This window comes from Salvelinus alpinus, chromosome 27, assembly GCF_045679555.1.
Source record: "Salvelinus alpinus chromosome 27, SLU_Salpinus.1, whole genome shotgun sequence".
Taxonomy (NCBI): domain Eukaryota; kingdom Metazoa; phylum Chordata; class Actinopteri; order Salmoniformes; family Salmonidae; genus Salvelinus; species Salvelinus alpinus.
Genome location: NC_092112.1, coordinates 25,777,008 through 25,799,613, shown reverse-complemented (window position 1 = coordinate 25,799,613; position 22,606 = coordinate 25,777,008). Strand labels below are relative to the sequence as shown.

At 42.8% G+C, this 22,606-nt stretch overlaps 1 protein-coding gene across 3 annotated transcripts in view; it reads right to left on the bottom strand.

The window, feature by feature from the left end:
* Window positions 1-14,745: 14,745 nt before the first annotated feature.
* LOC139556247 (lethal(3)malignant brain tumor-like protein 3) overlaps window positions 14,746-22,606 on the bottom strand; it is a 55,265-nt gene continuing 47,404 nt past the window's right edge. For 2 of the 3 annotated variants that reach the window (XM_071369942.1, XM_071369940.1), the window contains exon 22: window positions 14,746-21,270. In XM_071369942.1, the coding sequence (XP_071226043.1) occupies window positions 21,127-21,270 (144 nt within the window). In that variant the 3' untranslated portion in view covers window positions 14,746-21,126. The remainder of the gene's footprint in view (window positions 21,271-22,606) is intronic. The other variant, XM_071369943.1, reaches the window with a different exon arrangement.

Below are 22,606 nucleotides of genomic sequence, written 5' to 3'. Positions count from 1 at the left end.
GTAGAAATGAGGTAAAACAGATTTCAGTTTTCTTTCATTAAAATCACCGGCCACTAGGAGCGCCGCCTCTGGATGAGCATTTTCTCGTTTGCTTATGGCCCTATACAGCTTGTTGAGTGCGGTCTTAGTGCCAGCATCAGGTTGTGGGAATAAATAGACAGCTACGAAAAATACAGATGAAAACTCTCTTGGTAAATAGTATGGTCTACAGCTTATCATGAGGTATTCTAACTCAGGCGAGCAGAATGGATGTAAGGCATCATTTAGCATGCCACATAGTTTAATTGTGCATGTGACTGTTATGGTGTATACATTTTGTCATAAATTTGATCTGCGTATTGATCAAACATTACAATTACCAAGTAATGTTTACAATTACCATGTTGTAAACATTACAATTACCAAGTGAATCCTCCTTGTGTATGCTTCACATGTACATAGTGGCTTACATACTGGTGTCTTGAATGTGATAAATGTAAGACATTAGATGCTGAACAAAACCCATTTAAGAGAAAATTGTGAAATATGTCTTTTAAAAAATGCAGTATTCTGGATTCTCGACCTGGATTCAGCCCTCCACAGTTCCAAATAGAATGCAATGCAATGCTAGTTCCAAAATCCAGACTTGTGATAAAAATGCAACAACATCCATATTGGAACAGAAAAGTACTTCTCGCGACCTCTCTAAACAGTGTGCATGTTTTGTTTTTCCTTGACTAAACACAGGTCACGTTATCTTATAGATCATATGGAGTAGATGAACTGGATGGGGACCTATTGGTCAAGTGTCACTAACAAAATGATTGTGACTCAGAGAGGTAAAGTTCAGGAGAGGGGAAAGTGCATCACCCTGCTTAACAGAGGATTTTGACGAGGAATCAAAATGGTCTTCTGATCTTGTCAACAATCGTTGTATTAAGCAGCTTTCAGGCTCACATCCTTCCTTTGAATGTAATTATACAGGAGAGAGATGAGTAGGTTCTGTAAGTGCTGTACAGTGGGAGGAACACACAGATAAGTAAAGCTTGTGGGTTAGAGAGGCGAGCCAGCATCCAGCTAGTTGCTAATTCAAATCCCGGGTCCGACAGGAAAAATCTGGTGGGAAGTGAGCTGGAAACAGGAGGGTTGGTGATGTCAGTGAACAAGGCACTTAACCTATAACAAATTTAGGTTGGCCCTTGTGTGCAATTGACTAATAAAGTGACATTGTCTCCACAGATGTATTTCCTAATTAGTCACATTCTGCAGGCTGCATAGGTGTGATCTTAAAACACCTTCGTCTCTAAAGATAGATTACCCTTCTCAATTAACATTTCACACAAAGAAAACTCACTGACCTGACTTATATATAAATGGAAAATAACGAGGACTGGGTGAATCTTGTGAAGATAAACGTCTGGCCTGGATTCAGTCAATATTTGATTGACAGTAGTTTGCCATCATTCCTCTCTGTTCTGTAAAGAAGGCTGGGGAAGCTAAAGCTTGATTCTGAGTCATATCTTACCCAGGCAACTTCTTTGAATACACTGTGGGCACTGAGTAACTGTTGAGTGATGTATTGTGAATCTAAAGGATGTTGCATACTCTTCATGGTCTTGGAGGTATCAGTATGGTTCTCTCTGTTGAATAAACTGTATAGATACCACATACTATTATAAGAAGATCTAATCATGAAATGTGATATCCTCATGGTTTTATTTTATTCACTGTCTTATACAAATCAGGAAATGTTTCTAATTAAGCCAATGATATATCTGACAAACCTGTTTACTACTAGTTCTGATCAGCATGACTCATGAGGATTATGCCTTGAGGAAGACTCGCTTGAGCAAACACCAATGATCAACCTAGCCTCCGCGTTGCATTTTCCTCCAGCTACAGTTGCCTCATATCCCCATAGAGTGCATCTCCTCCCCTCTCTTCTCCTCCCTTCACTCCCCCTCTCTTCTCTTTGTACAGTAGGTCAAGCTCGAGGCCAGTTTCCTCAATAATGCTTGGTATAAAGGAGACTCCTAAAGGTCAGGGCTGTTGAATTAGAAGGTGAACAGACAGGCTGAATATAATTAGCAAAGGACAAAAAGAGATTTAAACCCTCTGCACCATACATTTTGTATAGTTGGTGGATGTGAAATCTAATTTGCTATTGTGCAAACCTCAGTTAAAATGATTCTGTTTATATTAGGTTGTACAAATGTAGAAACAATGTATTCACTATGAGAAATATCACCCAGCGCATTATGTCAGATGCTCTAAGTCTGAGAACAAAACACCCATTTTCCCATTTTCCCTGTTCAAAGTGAAGAGTTTTTACTGAGCTTTCTCATTGTACAACAAGCTGGTACCACATGATTTCAGGGTAGCCTACATGTATTTGATCTGGCTAATATAGTAAGATGGGTAGCCGTCTAGACCTAACGGGGGAAGCTGTGGTCCATCACAGACCGACTCTCCATAGCACGCTGTCAGCTCCAGTTACAGCAGAAGAACTAGCCTGTCTCTCTGGAAAATGTTGGGCTAACAGATACTGACACACTCTTTGAGAGCTCCAATGGAAACTTGGTAATTTTTAATCGCAAAACTTCAAAAGTCATACTTTACATACTGTTATCAAAGTGTTTACTGGCAAGTCCATTCTTAACTCGACTAGAGTTAGTCGTAAATTCACGTACTTGGCACTGAGGCTGAGCAGATTTGAGATGTAGCATGGAACTAAATGGACAAACAACCTTGGCTCAATCGCGAACAAGCTAATAGTCCTGAAATTCTGATCCCTCAAACACGGTGGTTATAAAACACAAAACATCAGTGTTCTAGCCCTTCCATTGCTTGTCAGCAGTCTTAGTCTGGAGGACATCTGAACAATAGACCACCATACAGATGCAGTGGCAGGCACTGATAGATTGTGCTAGGTTCTAATGTCACTTTCTCTGAAATGAGACATGGCATTCAAGAAGGTCCAAAAAGTAGTCACTTGTGTAGCTCCATTGTGTCACCACCACAAATTAACATTGTGACGTGTTTAACATGAAGATAGACCATTACTGAATAAATAAGAGATATCTTTGAACTTTGTATTTCAGCAGATCTCTGTGATCTCTAAAATATAAATATGATTGGAGGAAAGCATGTTTAGACACATACTGTATGCTCACCCGCCTGTACAGGCACACAAGCACGCACACACATACATGGCATTGATGCCCATCTAAAAAACACAGAGAACCAGATATGGTGTCTCCAAGGTAACGAGGATGCTGGTTGCTGTGGCAGCATGGCAGGAAAACATTAGTTAGGTGAAGACCTCAGACAAAGAAAAGCTGTTATTCACACACACGTACGCTCTGATGCTGAAAAGCATAGTCTGCCCCTGCAATTACTCTAGTCATTTAGATTGAATAATGTGATGTCTTAACATCAAGACGTTCATTAATCTCCCCTTGTTTAAATGACATCTGCAACAAGAATATCTTCATTCATTCTGTGCAGATGTAAAGACATTGTGAGTGCTTAAAGTAACCGTGTGCCATAGAGTTATATTATGTTGCTGTGTGGATCATGAAGTGATGAGGTCTTATCTATGTTTAGTGGGTTTCAAAATGTTTTCTAAACGTATATCAAACTACCAACTTTATAAAATATTTAGGCATAGATGAGTATGCTCCAAATGCCTTAGGCTGGAATTAAATTGACTCTTATGTGTAAAATATAATCATAATTTAAGAGACAGTTCGTAAATTGGTTACAATGCAAACAGTCAGTATATTTGCCTTGTAGTGTAGGTCATACATGTATAGACTTGCCCTGGCACTGGTCAGGGGCTCCCAAAGCGACTGCCTAACAGGCTGAGGAAGGTAATAGTGTGGAACATCCGCTCCATCGTCAAGGAACAACAGAACTGTAGGCAGCAATAAGCACACACTGGGTGTCACGACTTCCGCGGGAGTCGGTCCCTCTCCTTGTTCGGGCGATGTTCGGCGGTCGACGTCGCCGACCTTCTATCCATCACTGATCCATTTTTCATTTTCCATTGGTTTTGTCTTGTCTTCCTTCACACCTGGTTCCAATCCCATCAATTACATGTTGTGTATTTAACCCTCTGTTTCCCCTCATGTCTTTGTCGGAGATTGTTTTATTGTATGTTATGTGCAAGTCATGTGTCGGTGTGCGATGGGTTTTGTACCCACTTATATTATTTTTTGTATATTTTGGTTTTTAGAGTTTTATGAGCACTTATTAAACAACTCCGTTTATACGAAGTTCGTTTTCCTGCGCCTGACTTCCCTGCCACCGACACGCACCCATTACACTGGGTCCCTTTCACTGATGTGATTTGAAATAAATCAGAGATGACTTGGAGACAACTGAAAAAGCTATACAGATGTAGGATCTTAATTTGAGGCCCTTTGCTACAGCAGGAAAATAATCCTGCGCAAGAGGACATTTTAATTATTATGTGGATTATTATCAATAGATTTTTTTGTAGGGGTTCATACATGTTTTGTTATGACTAATCAAGTCTGAAATTTTCAAGTGAAAATTACAAACGTATTTTTGTTGTAATTTTACCCCATTTTTCTTGATATCCAATTGCGATCCAATTACGATCTTGTCTCATCGCTGCAACTCGCCAACGGGCTCGGGAGAGGCGAAGGTCGAGTCATGCGTCCTCCGAAACATGACTCGCCAAGCTACGCTTCTTAACACCTGCTCGCTTAACCCGGAAGCAAGGTGCACCAATGTGTCAGAGGAAACACAGTTCAACCGAAGACCGAAGTCAGCCTGCAGGCGCCCGGTCTGCCACAAGGAGTCAGAGCGCAATGAGCCAAGTAAATCCCCAGGCTGTAGCGATGCCGCAACATTGCGAAGCAGTAACTTTGACCGCTGCGCCAATCGTGAGGCCCCTAGAAGCCTTTTTAAACCTCAAATACACTACAAGTTTGTTTTCCTGCTTTGTAGGAAAATTCTCAGCAACAAAAGAGTGATAAAATTAAAATCCTACATCTTTAGGTTGTCAGATTTGGCTGCTGATTCCTGTTGGGAGAAGAACTCTGAAGAACTTTGAAGACACGTGATAGGGACAGGCTGGGCCAGGCTAATTCAGCCATATAGTTTTAAAATTATCCCTCTCCTCCTCCTCTCTCTCCCCTTCTCCCCAATCTTTACCTTGGCTTGGATTTGAAGCTGAACTTGGCTTGTGGGTATGCATTCTTCTTTTCAGACTATTTTGGTTTAATCCTTGGTAAAGGATCTTTACCCTGGCTAATCAAAAACTGACACCTGGGCTCAACAGCATCCGTCTATTATGTTTCTGGACCTACTCACTGCCACAGTCATACTCTGGACCTAGTTTTGTCCCGTGGAATAAATATTGTGGATCTTAATGTTTTTCCTCATAATCCTGGACTATCGGACCACCAATTTATTACATTTGCAATCGCAACAAATAATCGGCTTAGACCCCAACCAAGGATCATCAAAAGCCGGGCTATAAATTCCCGGACAACCAAAAGTTTCTTAGATACCCTTCCAGACTCCCTCCACCTACCCAAGGATGTCAGAGTACAAAAATCGGTTAACCACCTGAGGAACTAAATGTAACCTTGGGTAATACCCTAGATGTAGTCGCACCCCTTAAAACAAAAACATTTGTCATAAGAAACTAGCTCCCAGGTATACAGAAAATACCAGAGCCCTAAAGCAAGCTTCCAGAAAATTGGAACGGAAATGACACTCCACCAAACTGGAAGTCTTTTCCTACTAGCTTGGAAAGACAGTACCGTACAATATCAAAGGGCCCTCACTGCTGCTCAATCATCCTATTTGTCCAACTTAATTGAGGAGAATAAGAACAATCCAAAATATATTTTTGATACTGTCGCAAAGCTAACAAAAAAGCTTTCCCCAAGAGAGGATGGCTTTCACTTCAGCAGTGATAAAGTCATGAGCTTCTTTGACTTTGACCAAGAAAATATAAAAAACTATTGGCCTATATCAAATCTCCCATTCCTCTCAACATTTTTAGCAAAAGCGGTTGCGCAGCAACTCACTGCCTTCCTGAAGACAAACAATGTATACAAAACGCTTCAGTCTGGTTTTAGAACCCATCATAACTATCATAACTCAAGGTGAGACCCAGATGCAGACACAATAGGCAGATGGTTGGAGTCTTAGATGTTTAATAATCCAAAAAGGAGTAGGCAAGAGAATGGTCGTGGACAGGCAAAAGGTCAAAACCACATCAGCGTCCAGGAGGTACAGAGTGGCAGGCAGGTTCGAGGTTAAGGCAGGCAGAATGGTCAGGCAGGCAGGTACAGAGTCCAGAAACAGGCAAGGGTCAAAATCGGGAGGACAAGAAGAAGGAGAAATAGAAAATGCAGGAGAACGGGATAAAAATGCTGGGTGACTTGGACATACAAGATGAACTGGCACAGAGAGACAGGAAACACAGGGATAAATACACTGGGGAAAACAAGCGACACCTGGAGACAATAACAAGGACAGGTGAAACAAATCAGGGTGTGACACAGCACTGAGACTGCACTTGTGAAGGTGGTAAATTACCTTTTAATGGCATCAGACCAAGACCCTGCATCTGTCCTCGTGCTCCTAGACCTTAGTGCTGCTTTTGACACCATCAATCATGACTTTCTTTTGGAGAGATTGGAAATCCAAATTAGTCTACAAGGACAAGTTCTGGCCTGGTTTAGATATCTGTCGGAAAGATATCAGTTTGTCTCTGTGGATGGTTTGTTTATTGACAAATCAACTGTAAGTTTCGGTGTTCCTCAAGGATCCATTTTAGGACCACTATTGTTTTCACTATATACAGTTGAAGTCGGAAGTTTACATACACTTAGGCTGGAGTCATTAAAACTCATTTTTCAACCACTCCACAAATTCCTTGTTAACAAACTATAGTTTTGGCAAGTCGGTTAGGACATCTACTTTGTGCATGACACAAGTCATTTTTCCAACAATTGTTTACAGACAGATTATTTCACTTATAATTCACTGTATCACAATTCCAGTGGGTCAGAAGTTTAAGTTGACTTTCCGTTTGAACAGCTTGGAAAATTCCAGAAAATTATGTCATGGCTTTAGAAGCTTCTGATAGGCTAATTGACATCATTTGAGTCAATTGGAGGTGTACCTGTGGATGTATTTCAAGCCCTACCTTCAAACGCAGTGCCTTTTGCTTGACATCATGGGAAAATCTAAAGAAATCAGCCAAGACCTCAGAAAAACAATTGTAGACCCCCACAAGTCTGGTTCATCCTTGGGAGCAATTTCCAAATGCCTGAAGGTACCACGTTCAGCTGTACAAACAATAGTACGCAAGTATAAACACCATGGGACTGCGCAGCCGTCATACCGCTCAGGAAGGAGACGCGTTCTGTCTCCTAGAAATTAATGTACTTTGGTGCGAAAAGTGAAAATCAATCCCAGAATAACAGCAAATGACCTTGTGAAGGTGCTGGAGGAAACAGGTACAAACGTATCTATATTCACAGTAAAACGAGTCCTATATCGACAACCTGAAAGGCCGCTCAGCAAGGAAGAAGCCACTGCTCCAAAACCGCCATAAAAAAGCCAAACTATGGTTTGCAACTGCACATGGGGACAAATATCGTACTTTTTGGAGAAATGTCCTCTGGTCTGATGAAACAAAAATAGAGCTGTTTGGCCATAATGACCATTGTTATGTTTGGAGGAAAAAGAGGGGATGCTTGCAAGCTGAGGAACACCATCCCAACCGTGAAGCACGGGGGTAGCAGCATCATGTTGTGGGGGTGCTTTGCTGCAGGAGGGACTGGTGCACTACTCAAAATAGATGGCATCATGAGGGAGGAAAATTGTGGAAATATTGAAGCAACATCTCAAGACATCAGTCAGGAAGTTAAAGCTTGGTCGCAAATGGGTCTTCCAAATGGACAATGTCCCCAAGCATACTTCCAAAGTTGTGGTAAAATGCCTTAAGGACAACAAAGTCAAAGTATTGGCAATCACAAAGCCCTGATCTCAATCCTATAGAACATTTGTAGGCAGAACTGAAAAAGTGTGTGTGAGCAAGAAGGCCTACAAACCTGACTCAGTTACACCAGCTCTGTCAGGAGGAATGGGCCAAAATTCCCCCAACTTATTGTGGGAAGCTTGTGGAAGGCTACCCAAAATGTTTGACCCAAGTTAAACAATTTAAAGGCAATGCTGCCAAATACTATTTGAGTGTTTGTAAACTTCTGACCCACTGGGAATGTGATGAATGTGATGAGCAGTATCAACGTCAACAGTGAAGAGGCGACTCCGGGATGCTGGCCTTCTAGGCAGAGTTGCAAAGCAAAAGCCATATCTCAGACTGGCCAATAAGAAGAAAAGATTGGCAAAAGAACACAAACACTGGACAAAGAAACTCTGCCTAGAAGGCCAGCATCCCGGAGTCGCCTCTTCACTGTTGACGTTGATACTGGTGTTTTGTGGGTACTATTTAATGAAGCTGCCAGTTGAGGACTTGTGAGGCGTCTGTTTCTCAAACTAGACACTCTAATGTACTTGTCCTCTTGCTCAGTTGTGCACCGGGGCCTCCCACTCCTCTTTCTATTCTGGTTAGAAACAGTTTCTGCTGTTACTCTGGACCCTGATCTCTCTTTTGACTAGCGCATCAAGATTATTATTTTAGGGACAGCTTTTTACAATCTTCGTAACATTGCAAAAATCTGAATCTTTATGTCCTAAAATGATGTCAGCCTTGTCTCAGGGTAGGTAGTAAGTTGATGGTTTGAAGATATCCCTCTAGTGGTGTTGGGGCTGTGCTTTGGCAATGTGGGTGGGGTTATATCCTGCCTGGCTGTTCTGCTTGCGGCTATGGAACCCTGACCTGTTCACCAGACGTGCTACCTTGCCCCGGACCTGCTGTTTTCGACTCTCTCTCTCTACCGCACCTGCTGTCTCTTACTCTGAATGCTCGGCTATGAAAAGCCAACTGACATTTACTCCTGAGGTGCTGACCTGTTGCACCCTCTACAACCACTGTGATTATTATTATTATTTGACCCTGCTGGTCATCTATGAACGTTTGAATATCTTTACTATATACTGTTATAATCTCAACCCGGCACAGCCAGAAGAGGACTGGCCACCCCTCAGAGCCTGGTTCGTCTCTAGGTTTCTTCCTTGGTTCCTGCCTTTCTAGGGAGTTTTTTCTAGCCACTGTGCTTCTACATCTGCATTGCTTGCTGTTTGGGGTTTTAGGCTGGGTTTCTGTATAGCACTTTGTGACATTGGCTGTTGTAAAAAGGGCTTTATAAATACATTTGATTGATTGTTTGATATTACAAAGATAATTGCTGATGCAATTAGTCAGTCTGCTGTGTGAGAGCATGACCTATTTTCACTGTAGCTCTAAGGCCAAGTGTTTCTGGAAGGGGGGGAGCTTGAGGATTAGCTGTGTGTGTGTGGGCTAACTGGGTTTCTCCAGCTGTTGGATCATAAGGCGCTCCACAGGAAATCCCAAAACTCCATTCACAACATTCTATGAGGAAATGTTTGTACGGGTCATTACACCATGTAGGAAACTAATTAGAATGTAGGTTATAAGCTGGTGCTTGATTTGAAAACACTTTAAAATCTATGCCAGCCTCTTTAAAATATGCACTAAGTTCTTCTAGCCAATGCAGCAAGACAAGTGGGGGGAAAATGACAGCACACAAGTTGAGCATAAGTTATTAAATGACAACAATTGAACCATCCATTATAATGGGTCAGGATCAATTGTTCATGATAATATTGTATCAGTCACAACCATATGAAAAATGTTGGCACTCTGCTACCCTACTCTTTTCCAAAATTGAAACAGGCAATCATGAGATGACTTGCTTATTAGATTCAGTCACATAATAATCATCTGAAATGTATCCTTGGGAGCGGAAACCAGAAATAGCTATGATGAGTGATAATTGCATTTCACATCTGATCCTCTCAGTCAGGGCCAAGAGTAGTTATTTTACATTTGGATTCATTATCAGCCAAGTTCATGGATTGTTTTGTGTCTGAGGGCACATGTCAAAATATTCAAGCGGTGTTATAACAATCTAGCACATTGCCCTGGTCTATCTGCAATTTGCACTGTGCCCTAGCTATCAAATCAAAGTTTATTGTTCTCGTGCACAGGTGTTAGCGCCAACAGTGCCATAGAATGTCTTGCAAATACAAAACAATAATAAATCAATAAATAACAATCAAAAGTAGATGTATACTGTATATTAGAGTGAGCATGTGTGAGTATCCAGAATATAAATATGTGGGGTGTATAGAGCCCCACAGTAGAGGTGTCATAATACCCATAAAACTTAGTGGTCAAACAGGGAAATGGTTCCAATGGTATTTTCTAACCACTAATTTTTCCCCATAGGGGATTTTAGAAATTCTTAATTCTTTAGAGTCTAAGATGTGTGGGGTAGGGGGGGGGGGGGGGGGGGGCACCATCGTTTCCATAGAGTGGTCATAATAGTTTGTAGGTCAAACCACAGGAGAGCCCTGGTATAGACAGTATATAATTTGGGAAATAAAATGGTATGCACAGTATATACTACTGTACATACACAGTGAATAAACAACATTATATAAGCAGAATATGAGGTGACCAGCATTCAATTACTTTTTATACATGTGGCATTAGTCTCCAGGTGCAGGGCTGAGTACCGGGTAGCCGGCTAGTGATGGCTGTTCAACAGTCTGATGACCTGGTGACAGAAGCCATTTCTCAGTCTCTCGGTCCAGGCTCTGATGCACCTTATATCTGCCTTCTAGATGGTAGCAGAGTGAACAACAGACCATGGTTCGGGTGGCTGAGGTCCTTAATGAATTTCTTGGCCTTCCTTCGACACAGAGTGCTGTAAATGTCCTGGATGGCAGGCAGCGTGCCCCTGGTGATGCGTTGGGTTTCTGCTCCACCCTCTGGAGAGTCATGCGCAGGTGTGTAGTGCTGGGGGCGCACGAGGCGAGGCACTGCCTCACTTTTTTCAATTTGAGAATACACAAAAAATTTATTCTGATCAATTCTAAATAAATTATATTTAATTACCACAAAAATTTCATGAATAACGATTGAATGACAAACCAAATAAATATGTAGGCTACAGCAGCATGCAGGTAGGTAAATGGGCGTTTATTCCCTGTCTTTTCTCTGGTGGTGGAGAATGATGAAGAACTGTAGGCTACACTATGAAGGTCTGTTGGAGGCTTGGCCAATCAGAACGTAAAAAAATAACAATCAAAATTCACCTTCTCTGCCTTGATGTTCATAAAACTCCACCAACCCCACTCTTGCGCAGTGGAACCCGGAACGATATGTGACCACTTGGTTACTGCGACACCCTCCTGCCGAGGACACCCAAACCAGAGTAGCCACTGCAAAGCCCAAGAGACTTTAGCGCTGTTCTTTTATAACCACGAAGGGAGCTCCCGTCATTTAGAAGAACATTCATCAAGTTCTGTTACCTACACCTAATAGTCCTACTTATTATTATTATTATTATTACAAATGAAAGATTATCACTTCTCACAATGGTGCTAGTTTAGTAAAGTTAGATCAAAGTTGAATCAATGTCTCGCAAGATCACATAATGATAAATTAGTATTTTACATAACAGAACTGAATATAATAGCATAGCATAGTAGGCTTATAACGTTACTGTTATGTCACACCCTGATCTGTTTCACCTGTCTTTGTGCTTGTCTCCACCCGCCTCCAGGTGTCGCACATCTTCCCCATTATCCCCAGTGTATTTATACCTGTGTTCTCTGTTCGTCTGTTGCTAATTTGTTTTGTTTCGTCAAGCCTACCAGCTGTTTTCCCATGCTCCTCTCTTTCGCTAGTTCCTGTTTTCTAGTTATCACGGTTTTGACCATTCTGTCTGCCCTGACCCTGAGCCTGCCTGATGTTCTGTACCTTGTCACACCACCCTGGATTACTGACCTCTGCCTGCCCTGACCCTGAGCCTGCCTGCCGTTCTGTCCATTTCGGACTCTGCTCTGGATTACTGACCTATGCCTGCCCTTGACCTGTCTTTCGCCTGCCCCCCTGTTTTTGTAATAAACTTTTGTTACTTCAAGACTTTCTGTATCTGGGTCTTCTCCTGAGCTTTGACAGTTACACCAAAAACACCTCATTTCGAATGAGATTTTAGGATAGTTAGCTGAAGCTGAATATCAATATTTTTTTAATCATGAGCCAAAACTCAACAGAGGCACTAGGCAGGATATATGCTTTGATTGAAACACCATCTGCTCTAAGTCACTCACTTAACAGTAATTCAAGAAGATCAAAATGCATAGGCTATTCCTATAAAACAGAATGAGATAAATCAAATCATTCACGATTGACAGTGATGATTGCCTATTTTGAAATTAGGGAGCATAACTGGGTGTTTGAGGCTATTAAAAATATAATATTTTCTTGAGACAATATGTGTGGGCATAGGCAGACATTGCAAATGGAGAATGCATTTTATGCATATTCTACACTGAACAAAAATATAAACACAACATGCAACAAATTCAAAGATTTTACTAAATTACAGTTCATACAAGGAAATCAGTCAATTTAATTAAAATCCTTAGGCCTAATCTAGGGATTTCACATGACTGGGAATACGGATATGCATCTGTTGGTCACAGATACCTAAAAAAAGGTAGACGTGTGGATCAGAAAACCAGTGAGTATCTGGTGTGACCACCATTTGCCTCATGCAGCGCATATGTCGGGCTGTTGATTGTGGCCTGTGGAACGTTGTCCCACTCCTCTTCAATGGCTGTGCGAAGATGCAGGATATTGGCGGGAACTGGAAGATGCCGTCGTATACATCGATCCAGAGCATCCCAAACATGCTCAATGGGAGACATGTCTGGTGAGTATGCAGGCCATGTAAGAACTGGGACATTTTCCGCTTCCAGGAATTGTGTACAAATCCTTGTGACATGAGGCCATACATTATCATGGAGATGAATGGCACGACAATGGGCCTCAGGACCTCGTCACGGTATCTCTGTGCATTCAGATTGACATCGATAAAATGCAATTGTGTTCGTTGTCCGTAGTTTATGCCTTCCCATAGCATAATCCCACCGCTACCATGGGCACTCTGTTCACAACGTTGACACCAGCAAACCGCGCGCCCACATACACATGGCCTGAAGTTGTGAGGCTGGTTGGATGTACTGACAAATTCCTTAGAACGACGTTGGAGGCGGCATATGGCAGAGAAATTAACATGTAATTGTCTGGCAACAGCTCTGGTGGACATTCCTGCAGTCTGCACGCCAATGGCATGCTCCATCAAAACTTAAGACATCTGTGGCATTGTGTTGTGTGACAAAACTGCACATTTTAGAGTGGCCTTTTATTGCCCCCAGAACAAGTTGCACCTGTGTAATGATCATGCTGTGCAATCAGCTTCTTGATATGCCACACCTGTTAGGTGGATGGATTATCTTGGCAAAGGAGAAATGCTCACTAACAAGGATGTAAACAAATTTGGGCACACAATTTGAGAGAAATAAGCTTTTTGTGCGTATTGAACATTTCTGGGATATTTTGTTTCAGCTCATGAAACATGGGACCAACACTTTACATGTTGCATTCATATTTTTGTTCAGTGTCGTTTTTATTCAGTGTATTTTTAACAAAGCTGAGATTTACTTTTTAGTGCAAAGTGTAAGAATAGGCCTACAGGTGAAATCAGTCATTGACACACACATAGTGGCATAGCAGGAACATCGGAATGAGTTCAAATCCCAGGTGAGGACATATTAAATAATAATTACTGTATGCATAAACATACACAATGTAACCATGCATGTCAACTATGTAAGTTGATGCCGGCAGCCTCGTATAGGGCTACCTGATCAGAGCATCTCCCCTTAGAGACGAAGCCATTCCTCAAACTATTTAATATAATATCACATTACATTCCATCTTAGTTTTTTATTCAGTTAAGCCTGTACTGAATTGAAATGTAAGTTATGAAAGTTCAATCAGGAAGGCTGATCTGAATGCTTGATTAACTTCATCCAGTAAGCATAACATAATTCACTTTTTTTCCTATTCTACGGTAATAGTGAGAATGAATAGAAACATATCATCAGCATAGCACCTTGTTTCTTTTCCTCTTTCCTGTTAGCCATGTTTGGAATGTCATTCACCTATTTACCTTATAGCCTATAAGCACGGCACAATAATGCACATTTCTCACGCTTGCTGTTTAAACTATGGGCTCACTCTTGTAATGATCGCCTTCCTCTCTCTCTCAACCAATGGGCATAAATCTTGGGATATATTTATATATTAACTTACCCTTGTTCTCTCACTTGCTGTTTTTCAGAAAAAGTTTTCGACAACCATTCCACATCCCCATCATCCCAAGCTATAATAACCTTAAGGCTCATTGGTGAAACTCCTTTCCACCAGTGGGGGTGTTTCGATGCCAGCAGCCCCGCATAGGGCTACCTGCCATTACATCATCTGGCTCCGAGGATCATCCGTCAGAGAACAGGCCATTCCCCAAACTATTTAATAAAATGTCATATTGCATTCCATCTTTGTTCATTCAGTTAAGCCTGTACTCAATTGAAGTGGGTCTAGGGTGTCGGGCAAGAAGACTTCAACAAATCCAAAGTGGGTTTAGTGTACACTGAAAGTACAACTTGAGACAGCAGTAACACCTGGGACACAAGTAGACAGGGCAGCCTTAGTGTACTTCTCATTGTATTTATTTGTGAATCAATACAGGTGGAATAAAGGTTTCATCATTATTAAGCTGCAAAAATGGCAAGCTCTTTTCCCATTTACATTGCATTGCATAATTCTATACACAGCAGTCTCACTCACTGGTGTGACAAGAAAGAAAAAGCATTATTAAATCAATAAAAGCAAAACATAAACCAACATTTTCTCTTTAGGCTTCAGTAAAGCCCATTGAAAATAGAAATAGCATATTACAGTCAACTTTTTTCAAGGGCACTAAGTATGTCTTTGAGATGATCAGCAATGTATCCATTCAATTATATTTAGTGATTGCTTTAAATGCAAGTTCTCAGTGCATTCGGAAAGTATTCATACCCCTTGACTTTTTCCACATTTTTGTTACGTTAGATCGTTTTTTCCCCTCATCAAAAGAAAATCCAAGATGGCACAGCAGTAAGACGTGTTTGTTTTCATCCCATGTAAATATTGTCTTTTTCAGTTTTTTTGTATACATTTCAATCTCTTTTGTCCATTTTCAAAATAAATATACATTCCTGCAACCCGCCTCACCCAATGTGGTACGGATCAGCAATTTTTTTAGACCTTATAACTGGAACCTCCATCACAGGCTAGCCAGCGAATTAGCTACTAGTTATTTAGTCATTGTTAGCCTCTGCTAACGGTCTTTACCTCTAGCTCGGACTCCTGCCGCTTTAGCTTGGATAGCCCGGATAATACCTGCCAGTCTGCACAGCGCGATACCAGCCCTGATCATATCGGACTGCTCTTTTCAACTACATCACCAGATTCCTTCCACAAGCTCTGGAGCTATTGTGGCTAACGCCCTTGTCCAGAAGCATGCGCCAGTTAGCCCCGAGCTAGGCCCGTCTCCCGGCTAGCAAACTAAGTACACCAACTACAACACTTCTCTTGCCAATTGGCCTGGACCCTTTGTCGACACGGAGCCCCGCCGATCCATCATGACTGGTCTGCTGGTCTGCTGACGTAACTCGGCCAGCTCTCAACCGGCCTCTGCATCGTGGATGTTTGGTGATGATCCATCTGCTAGCCCCGGCCTGCTAGCTCCCTGAACGCCGTGTCTCCCGCTCGCTCAACATAGTAATCGACTACCGAACTGTTCCTTGTTTCATCTAGTGCTGCTCATTTGACCCTATGATCACTTGGCTACACAGCCGATGCCTGCTGGACTGTCCATTAACACGAACCGGAACCCCCAACAGAAGCTAGCCAGCTAACTAGCCACTAGTCAGTTAGCCACTGCTAGCGGTACTCAGCTAACCTTAGCCCGGTCAACTCCTGCCTGTCTGCACAGCACGATTCAAGCCAGAGCATACCGGACTGCTTTTTCTCCACCAAATCTCCATATCTCCAGATTCCTACTGCAAGCTCTGAACCTTTTCACCTGGATCAGCGCAGCTAGTTAGCTGCTATCTGAGTGGCTACTCCTGGCTAACGTCTCTGTCCCGAAGCAAGCACCAGTTAGCCGGGAACTAGCCTCGTGCTAGGCCCATCTCCCGGCTAGCTGAAGAGGTCCATCAGCCACTCCTTGGGCTAAAATACCTATTTTGCCAAATGGCCTGGACCCCTTTTACTGTCGACACGGAGCCCCGCCGATCCATCACAACTGGTTTACCGATGTAATCCACCCGAGGGGGTTTCAACAGGCTCCTCCGTCGCGACGTCCCCTGAAGGCCCATCCGCTAGCCTGCTAGCCACGGCCCGCTAGCTGTCTAGAGCATATCGGACTGTTAGCGGAAGAGGTCCATCAGCCAATTTCTTGGGCTACAATACCTATTTTGCCAATTGGCCTGGAACCTTTTACTGCCTAGACGGAGCCCTGCCGATCCATCACGACTGGTCTGCCGACGTAACTGTCCGAGGGAGCTACACAGACTCTTCTGTCGCGACGTCCCCCTAAGGCCCTTCTGCTAGCCCCGGACCGCTAGCTGTCTGAATCGCCGTGTCTCCAGCTCGCCTAGCTACTCACTGGTCCCTATGATCACTCGGCTACGCATGCTTCTCCCTAATGTCAATATGCCTTGTCAATTGCTGTTTTGGTTAGTGATTATTGTCTTATTTCACTGTAGAGCCTCCAGCCCTGCTCAATATACCTTAGCTAGCCCTTTTGTTCCACCTCCCACACATGTGGTGACCTCACCTGGTCTAAATGATGTCTCTAGAGACAAAACCTCTCATCGTCACTCAATGCCAAGGTTTACCTCCATTGTATTCACATCCTACCATACCTTTGTCTGTACATTATGCCTTGAATCTATTCTTCCGCGCCCAGAAACCTGCTCCTTTTACTCTCTGTTCCAAACGCACTAGACGACCAGTTCTTATAGCCTTTAGCCGTACCCTTATCCTACTCCTCCATTCCTCTGGTGATGTAGAGGTTAATCCAGGCCCTGCAGCGCCTAGCTCCACTCCCATTCCCCAGGCGCTCTCATTTGTTGACTTCTGTAATCGTAAAAGCCTTGGTTTCATGCATGTTAACATTAGAAGCCTCCTCCCTAAGTTTGTTTTATTCACTGCTTTAGCACACTCTGCCAACCCGGATGTCCTAGCCGTGTCTGAATCCTGGCTTAGGAAGGCCACCAAAAATCCAGAAAAGTCCATCCCTAACTATAACATTTTCTGACAAGATAGAACTGCCAAAGGGGGCGGAGTTGCAATCTACTGCAGAGATAGCCTACAGAGTTCTGTCATACTATCCAGGTCTGTGCCCAAAGAATTTATGCTTCTACTTCTAAAAATCCACCTTTCCCGAAACAAGTCTCTCACCGTTGCCGCTTCAGCCCCAGCTGTGCCTGGACTGTCACGTCTGCTCCCGCTCTTCCCTTTCTGGCGCTTGAGGGCTCTTAAATGCAAGTAAAACTATATACATGCTCTTCAACCGATCGCTGCCCGCACCTGCCCGCCCGTCCAGCATCACTACTCTGGACAGTTCTGACTTAGAATATGTGGACAACTACAAATACCTAGGTGTCTGGTTAGACTGTAAACTCTCCTTCCAGACTCACATTAAGCATCTCCAATCCAAAATTAAATCTAGAATCGGCTTCCTATTTCGCGACAAATCATCCTTCACTCATGCTGCCAAACATACCCTCGTAAAACTGACTATCCTACCGGTCATTTACAAATTAGCCTCCAACACTCTACTCAGCAAATTGGATGTAGTCTATCACAGTGACATCTGTTTTGTCACCAAAGCCCCATTTACTACCCACCACTGTGACCTGTATGCTCTCGTTGGCTGGCCCTCGCTTCATATTCATCGCCAAACCCACTGGCTCAAGGTCATCTATAAGTCTTTGCTAGGTAAGGCCCCGCCTTATCTCAGCTCACTGGTCACCATTGCAGCACCCACCAGTAGCACGCGCTCCAGCAGGTATATTTCACTGGTCACCCCCAAAGCCAATTCCTCCTTTGGCCGCCTTTCCTTCAAGTTCTCTGCTGCCAATGACTGGAGCGAATTGCAAAAATCACTGAAGCTGGAGACTCATATCTCCCTGACTAACTTTAAGCATCAGCTGTCAGAGCAGCTCAAAGATCATTGCACCTGTACATAGCTCATCTGTAAATAGCCCATCCAACTACCTCATCCCCATATTGTTATTTTTTTGTTGTTGCTCCTTTGCACCCCAGTATCTCAACTTGCACATTCATCTTCTGCGCACCTGTCACTCCAGTGTTAATTGCTAAATGACTTCGCTACAACGGCCTATTTATTGCGTTACCTCCCTAATCTTACCTCATTTGCACACACTGTATATAGATTTTTTCTATTGTGTTATTGACTGTACATTTGTTTATTCCATGCGTAACTCTGTGTTGCTGTTTGTGTCGCACTGCTTTGCTTTATCCTGGCCAGGTCGCAGTTGTAAATGAGAACTTGTTCTCAACTGGCCTACCTGGTTAAGTAAAGGTGAAAAAAATAAAATAATCTACACACAATACATCATAATGACAAAGCAAAAATAGGTTTTTAGACATTTTTGCAAATTTATAATAAAACAAGTGAAATATGACATTTACATAAGTATTCAGACCCTTTACTCAGTACTTTGTTAAAGCACCTTTGGCAGTGATTACAGCCAGTCTTATTGGGTATGACGCTACAAGCTTGGCACACCTGTATTTGGGGTATTTCTCCCATTCTTCTCTGCAGATGCTCTAAAGCGCTGTCAGATTGGATGGGGAGCGTCACTGCATAGCTATTTTCAGGTCTCTCCAGAGATGTTCGATCAGGTTCAAGTCCGGGCTCTGGCAGGGCCACTCAAGGACATTCAGAGACTTGTCCCGAAGCCCCTACTGCATTGTCTTGGCTGTGTGCTTAGTATTGTTGTCCTGTTGGAAGGTGAACCTTCGCCCCAGTCTGAGGTCCTGAGCACTCTGGAGCAGGTTTTCATCAAGGATCGCTCTTTTCATCTTTCCCTCGATCCTGACTAGCCTCCCATTCCCTGACGCTGAAAAACATCCTCACAGCATGATGCTCCCACCACCATGCATTACCGTTGGGATGGTGCCAGGTTTCCTGCAGAATGTGACGCTTGGCATTCAGGCCAAAGAGTTCAATCTTAGTTTCATCAGACCAGAGAAGCTTGCTTCTCATTGTCTGAGTGTCCTTTAGGTGCCTTCTGGCGATCTCCAAGCGGGCTGTCATGTGCCTTTTACTGAGAAGTGGCTTCCGTTTGGCCACTCTACCATAAAGGCCTGATTGGTGGAGTGCTGCAGAGATGGTTGTCTTTCTGGGAGGTCCTCCCATCTCCACAGAGGAACTCTGTCAGAGTGACCATCGGGTTCTTGGTCACATCCCTGACCAAGGCACTTCTCCCCGTTTGGCCAGGCGACCAGCTCTAGGAAGAGTCATAGTGTTTCCAAACTTCTTCCATTTAAGAATGATGGAGGCCACTGTGTTCTTGGGGAACTTCAACTTCTGCAGAAATTTTTTTGGTAACCTTGCCCAGATCTGTGCCTAGACACAATTCCTTCGACCTCATGGCTTGTTTTTTTGCTCTGACATGCACTGTCAACTGTGGGACCTTATATGGACAGATGTGTGCCTTTCCATATCATGTCCAATCAATTGAATTTACCACAGGTGGACTCCAATCAAGTTGTAGAAACATCTCAAGGAGAGTCAATGGAAACAGGATGCACCTGAGCTCAATTTCGGGTCTCATAGTAAAGGGTCTGAATACTTATGTAAATAAGGTATTTCTGTTTTTTATTTTTTTATACATTTGTAAAAACCTGTTTTCAATTTGTCATTATGGGATATTGTGTGTAAATTGACGAGGAATCTACACACAAACATCAATTTTAGATTAAGGCTGTAACGTAACATAATGTGGAAAAGGTCAAGGGGTCTGAATACCACCCGAATGCACTGTAAATAAACAATAGTGAACAACAGTCCACGTAAAGAAATACCATTGTCTATATGGACTTTTAGATTTCATTCATTCAACCAAACCCCTTCCCTGGGGTTAGTACCTTAAAGTAAACAGACACTTGTCACTGCTTCATAGGGCCTGAACAGTACTGATGAGGAGATGACTGTACAATACACAGGAGAAACCAGACCAAGGTGACCCATGTTGGTCTTTATACAGGTACTGTATATGGCTATCCATAAAGCATAATAGGTGGGTGCATTTACCAAAAGGGAAATTAAATGCAGGGCCTGATGGCTTGTTTTACAGTATGGTGCCCGTTGGTTTGGTGAATTAATAAAAGTCCCTCCCTCCTCTCAGTTATACAGCCTTGTCCTCCAGCACCACCACCCCAGCAGCCAGACAGAAGTAACAAGGATAAAAAAGCATGAGGACTTTCTCATGAATGTATTAATTTCTCTGTGCCACTCACCTGGGTAATCACTGAGCTTCCATTCTCAGTTAGAATCTCTCTGACCTGCATGACATCAGCATCCCAGAGAGACCGGAACAGCTAAAGTCCTGTGCAGATGGGACTTTCTACATGATGAAAATGTCAGAGTTGCTGATTGTGATGCACTAAAGGAAATCTGACGCATTTGCTCTACATTTCCAGTTTTAGTTTTTAGGTAGAACGAGCATCCTCGTGGCACCACCCCAACACTAATATAAAAAGAGCCTATAATGTACAATAATATTACACATAATAGAGCTGATGATTGAAAATGACATTTCTCCAATCACATTGGAGATTCGCAGTATGCAATATGGCTGTCTTAAAAAAAATTACTTGTGCAATTCACATGTGCATTCAGTTTGCTTCCTCTGGGAAGAAGAATGGTTCTTTGTGCTTCACATCCTTATCTGTAGACCTCCTTCTCCTGGCTCTGCTCTGCTCAGGGTAAAAATAGTGGCCTCCGACCTTCGTTAGAGCTCATTACATGCCGATTCCTCTGCCGTCTTGAACATCAAGATGGAGTTGTAGATCTTTATGGCTGGACCCAGCTTGATGCTCATGATCCTCACTAGGTCAACCTGAGTCAACAGAAGGAAGGCTTCACCATCTATTTGCTGGACAAAAACATATGAGGGAGGGAAGAGTTAGAGAAGTCTCACGTTGGAAAATGTCCACCATCAAAGCGCTTTCCTATTGAACATTTTTGCCCAAGGAATATGTTTCACTTTCAACCTCCAAAAACAGGCATCTTAGACATAGCGGTGCATAAAGAATTAACTTCAAAGCCAAGGGTTTTTAAGGATTCTCCACCATGAGGGTTATACAAATGACCATGGCTCATTAGAGGGGGTGTTATTCAGGGGTTGAGTCATATTCTACTGTAGTAATATCAACCGCTATTAACGCTAACAGAATGGCATAACATGAACATCACTCTATGAGAAGTGAGATTTATTGTGTTTAATTACTTGGATAATCTGTAGAGAATACCTAAATAGGCCTAATTGAGTTTTTGCCTTACACCACAGGCCTCTGGGACAATCCAATTTATTTTAAAGGGGCAATCAGTAGATGCCTCATCCATTTTTTGACATATACAGTGGGGCAAAAAAGTATTTAGTCAGCCACCAATTGTGCAAGTTCTCCCACTTGAAAAGATGAGAGAGGCCTGTAATTTTCATCATAGGTACACTTCAACTATGACAGACAAAATGAGAAAAGAAATTCCAGAAAATCACATTGTAGGACTTTTAATGAATTTATTTGCAAATGATGGTGGAAAATAAGTATTTGGTCAATAACAAAAGTTTATCTCAATACTTTGTTATATACCCTTTGTTGGCAATGACAGAGGTCAAACGTTTTCTGTAAGTCTTCACAAGGTTTTCACACACTGTTGCTGGTATTTTGGCCCATTCTTCCATGCAGATCTCCTCTAGAGCAGTGATGTTTTGGGGCTGTTGCTGGGCAACACGGACTTTCAACTCCCTCCAAAGATTTTCTATGGGGTTGAGATCTGGAGACTGGCTAGGCCACTCCAGGACCTTGAAATGCTTCTTACGAAGCCACTCCTTCGTTGCCCGGGCGGTGTGTTTGGGATCATTGTCATGCTGAAAGACCCAGCCACGTTTCATCTTCAATGCCCTTGCTAATGGAAGGAGGTTTTCACTCAAAATCTCACGATACATGGCCCCATTCATTCTTTCCTTTACACGGATCAGTCGTCCTGGTCCCTTTGCAGAAAAACAGCCCCAAAGCATGATGTTTCCACCCCCATGCTTCACAGTGGGTATGGTGTTCTTTGGATGCAACTCAGCATTCTTTGTCGTCCAAACACGACGAGTTGAGTTTTTACCAAAAAGTTATATTTTGGTTTCATCTGACCATATGACATTCTCCCAGTCTTCTTCTGGATCATCCAAATGCTCTCTAGCAAACTTCAGACGGGCC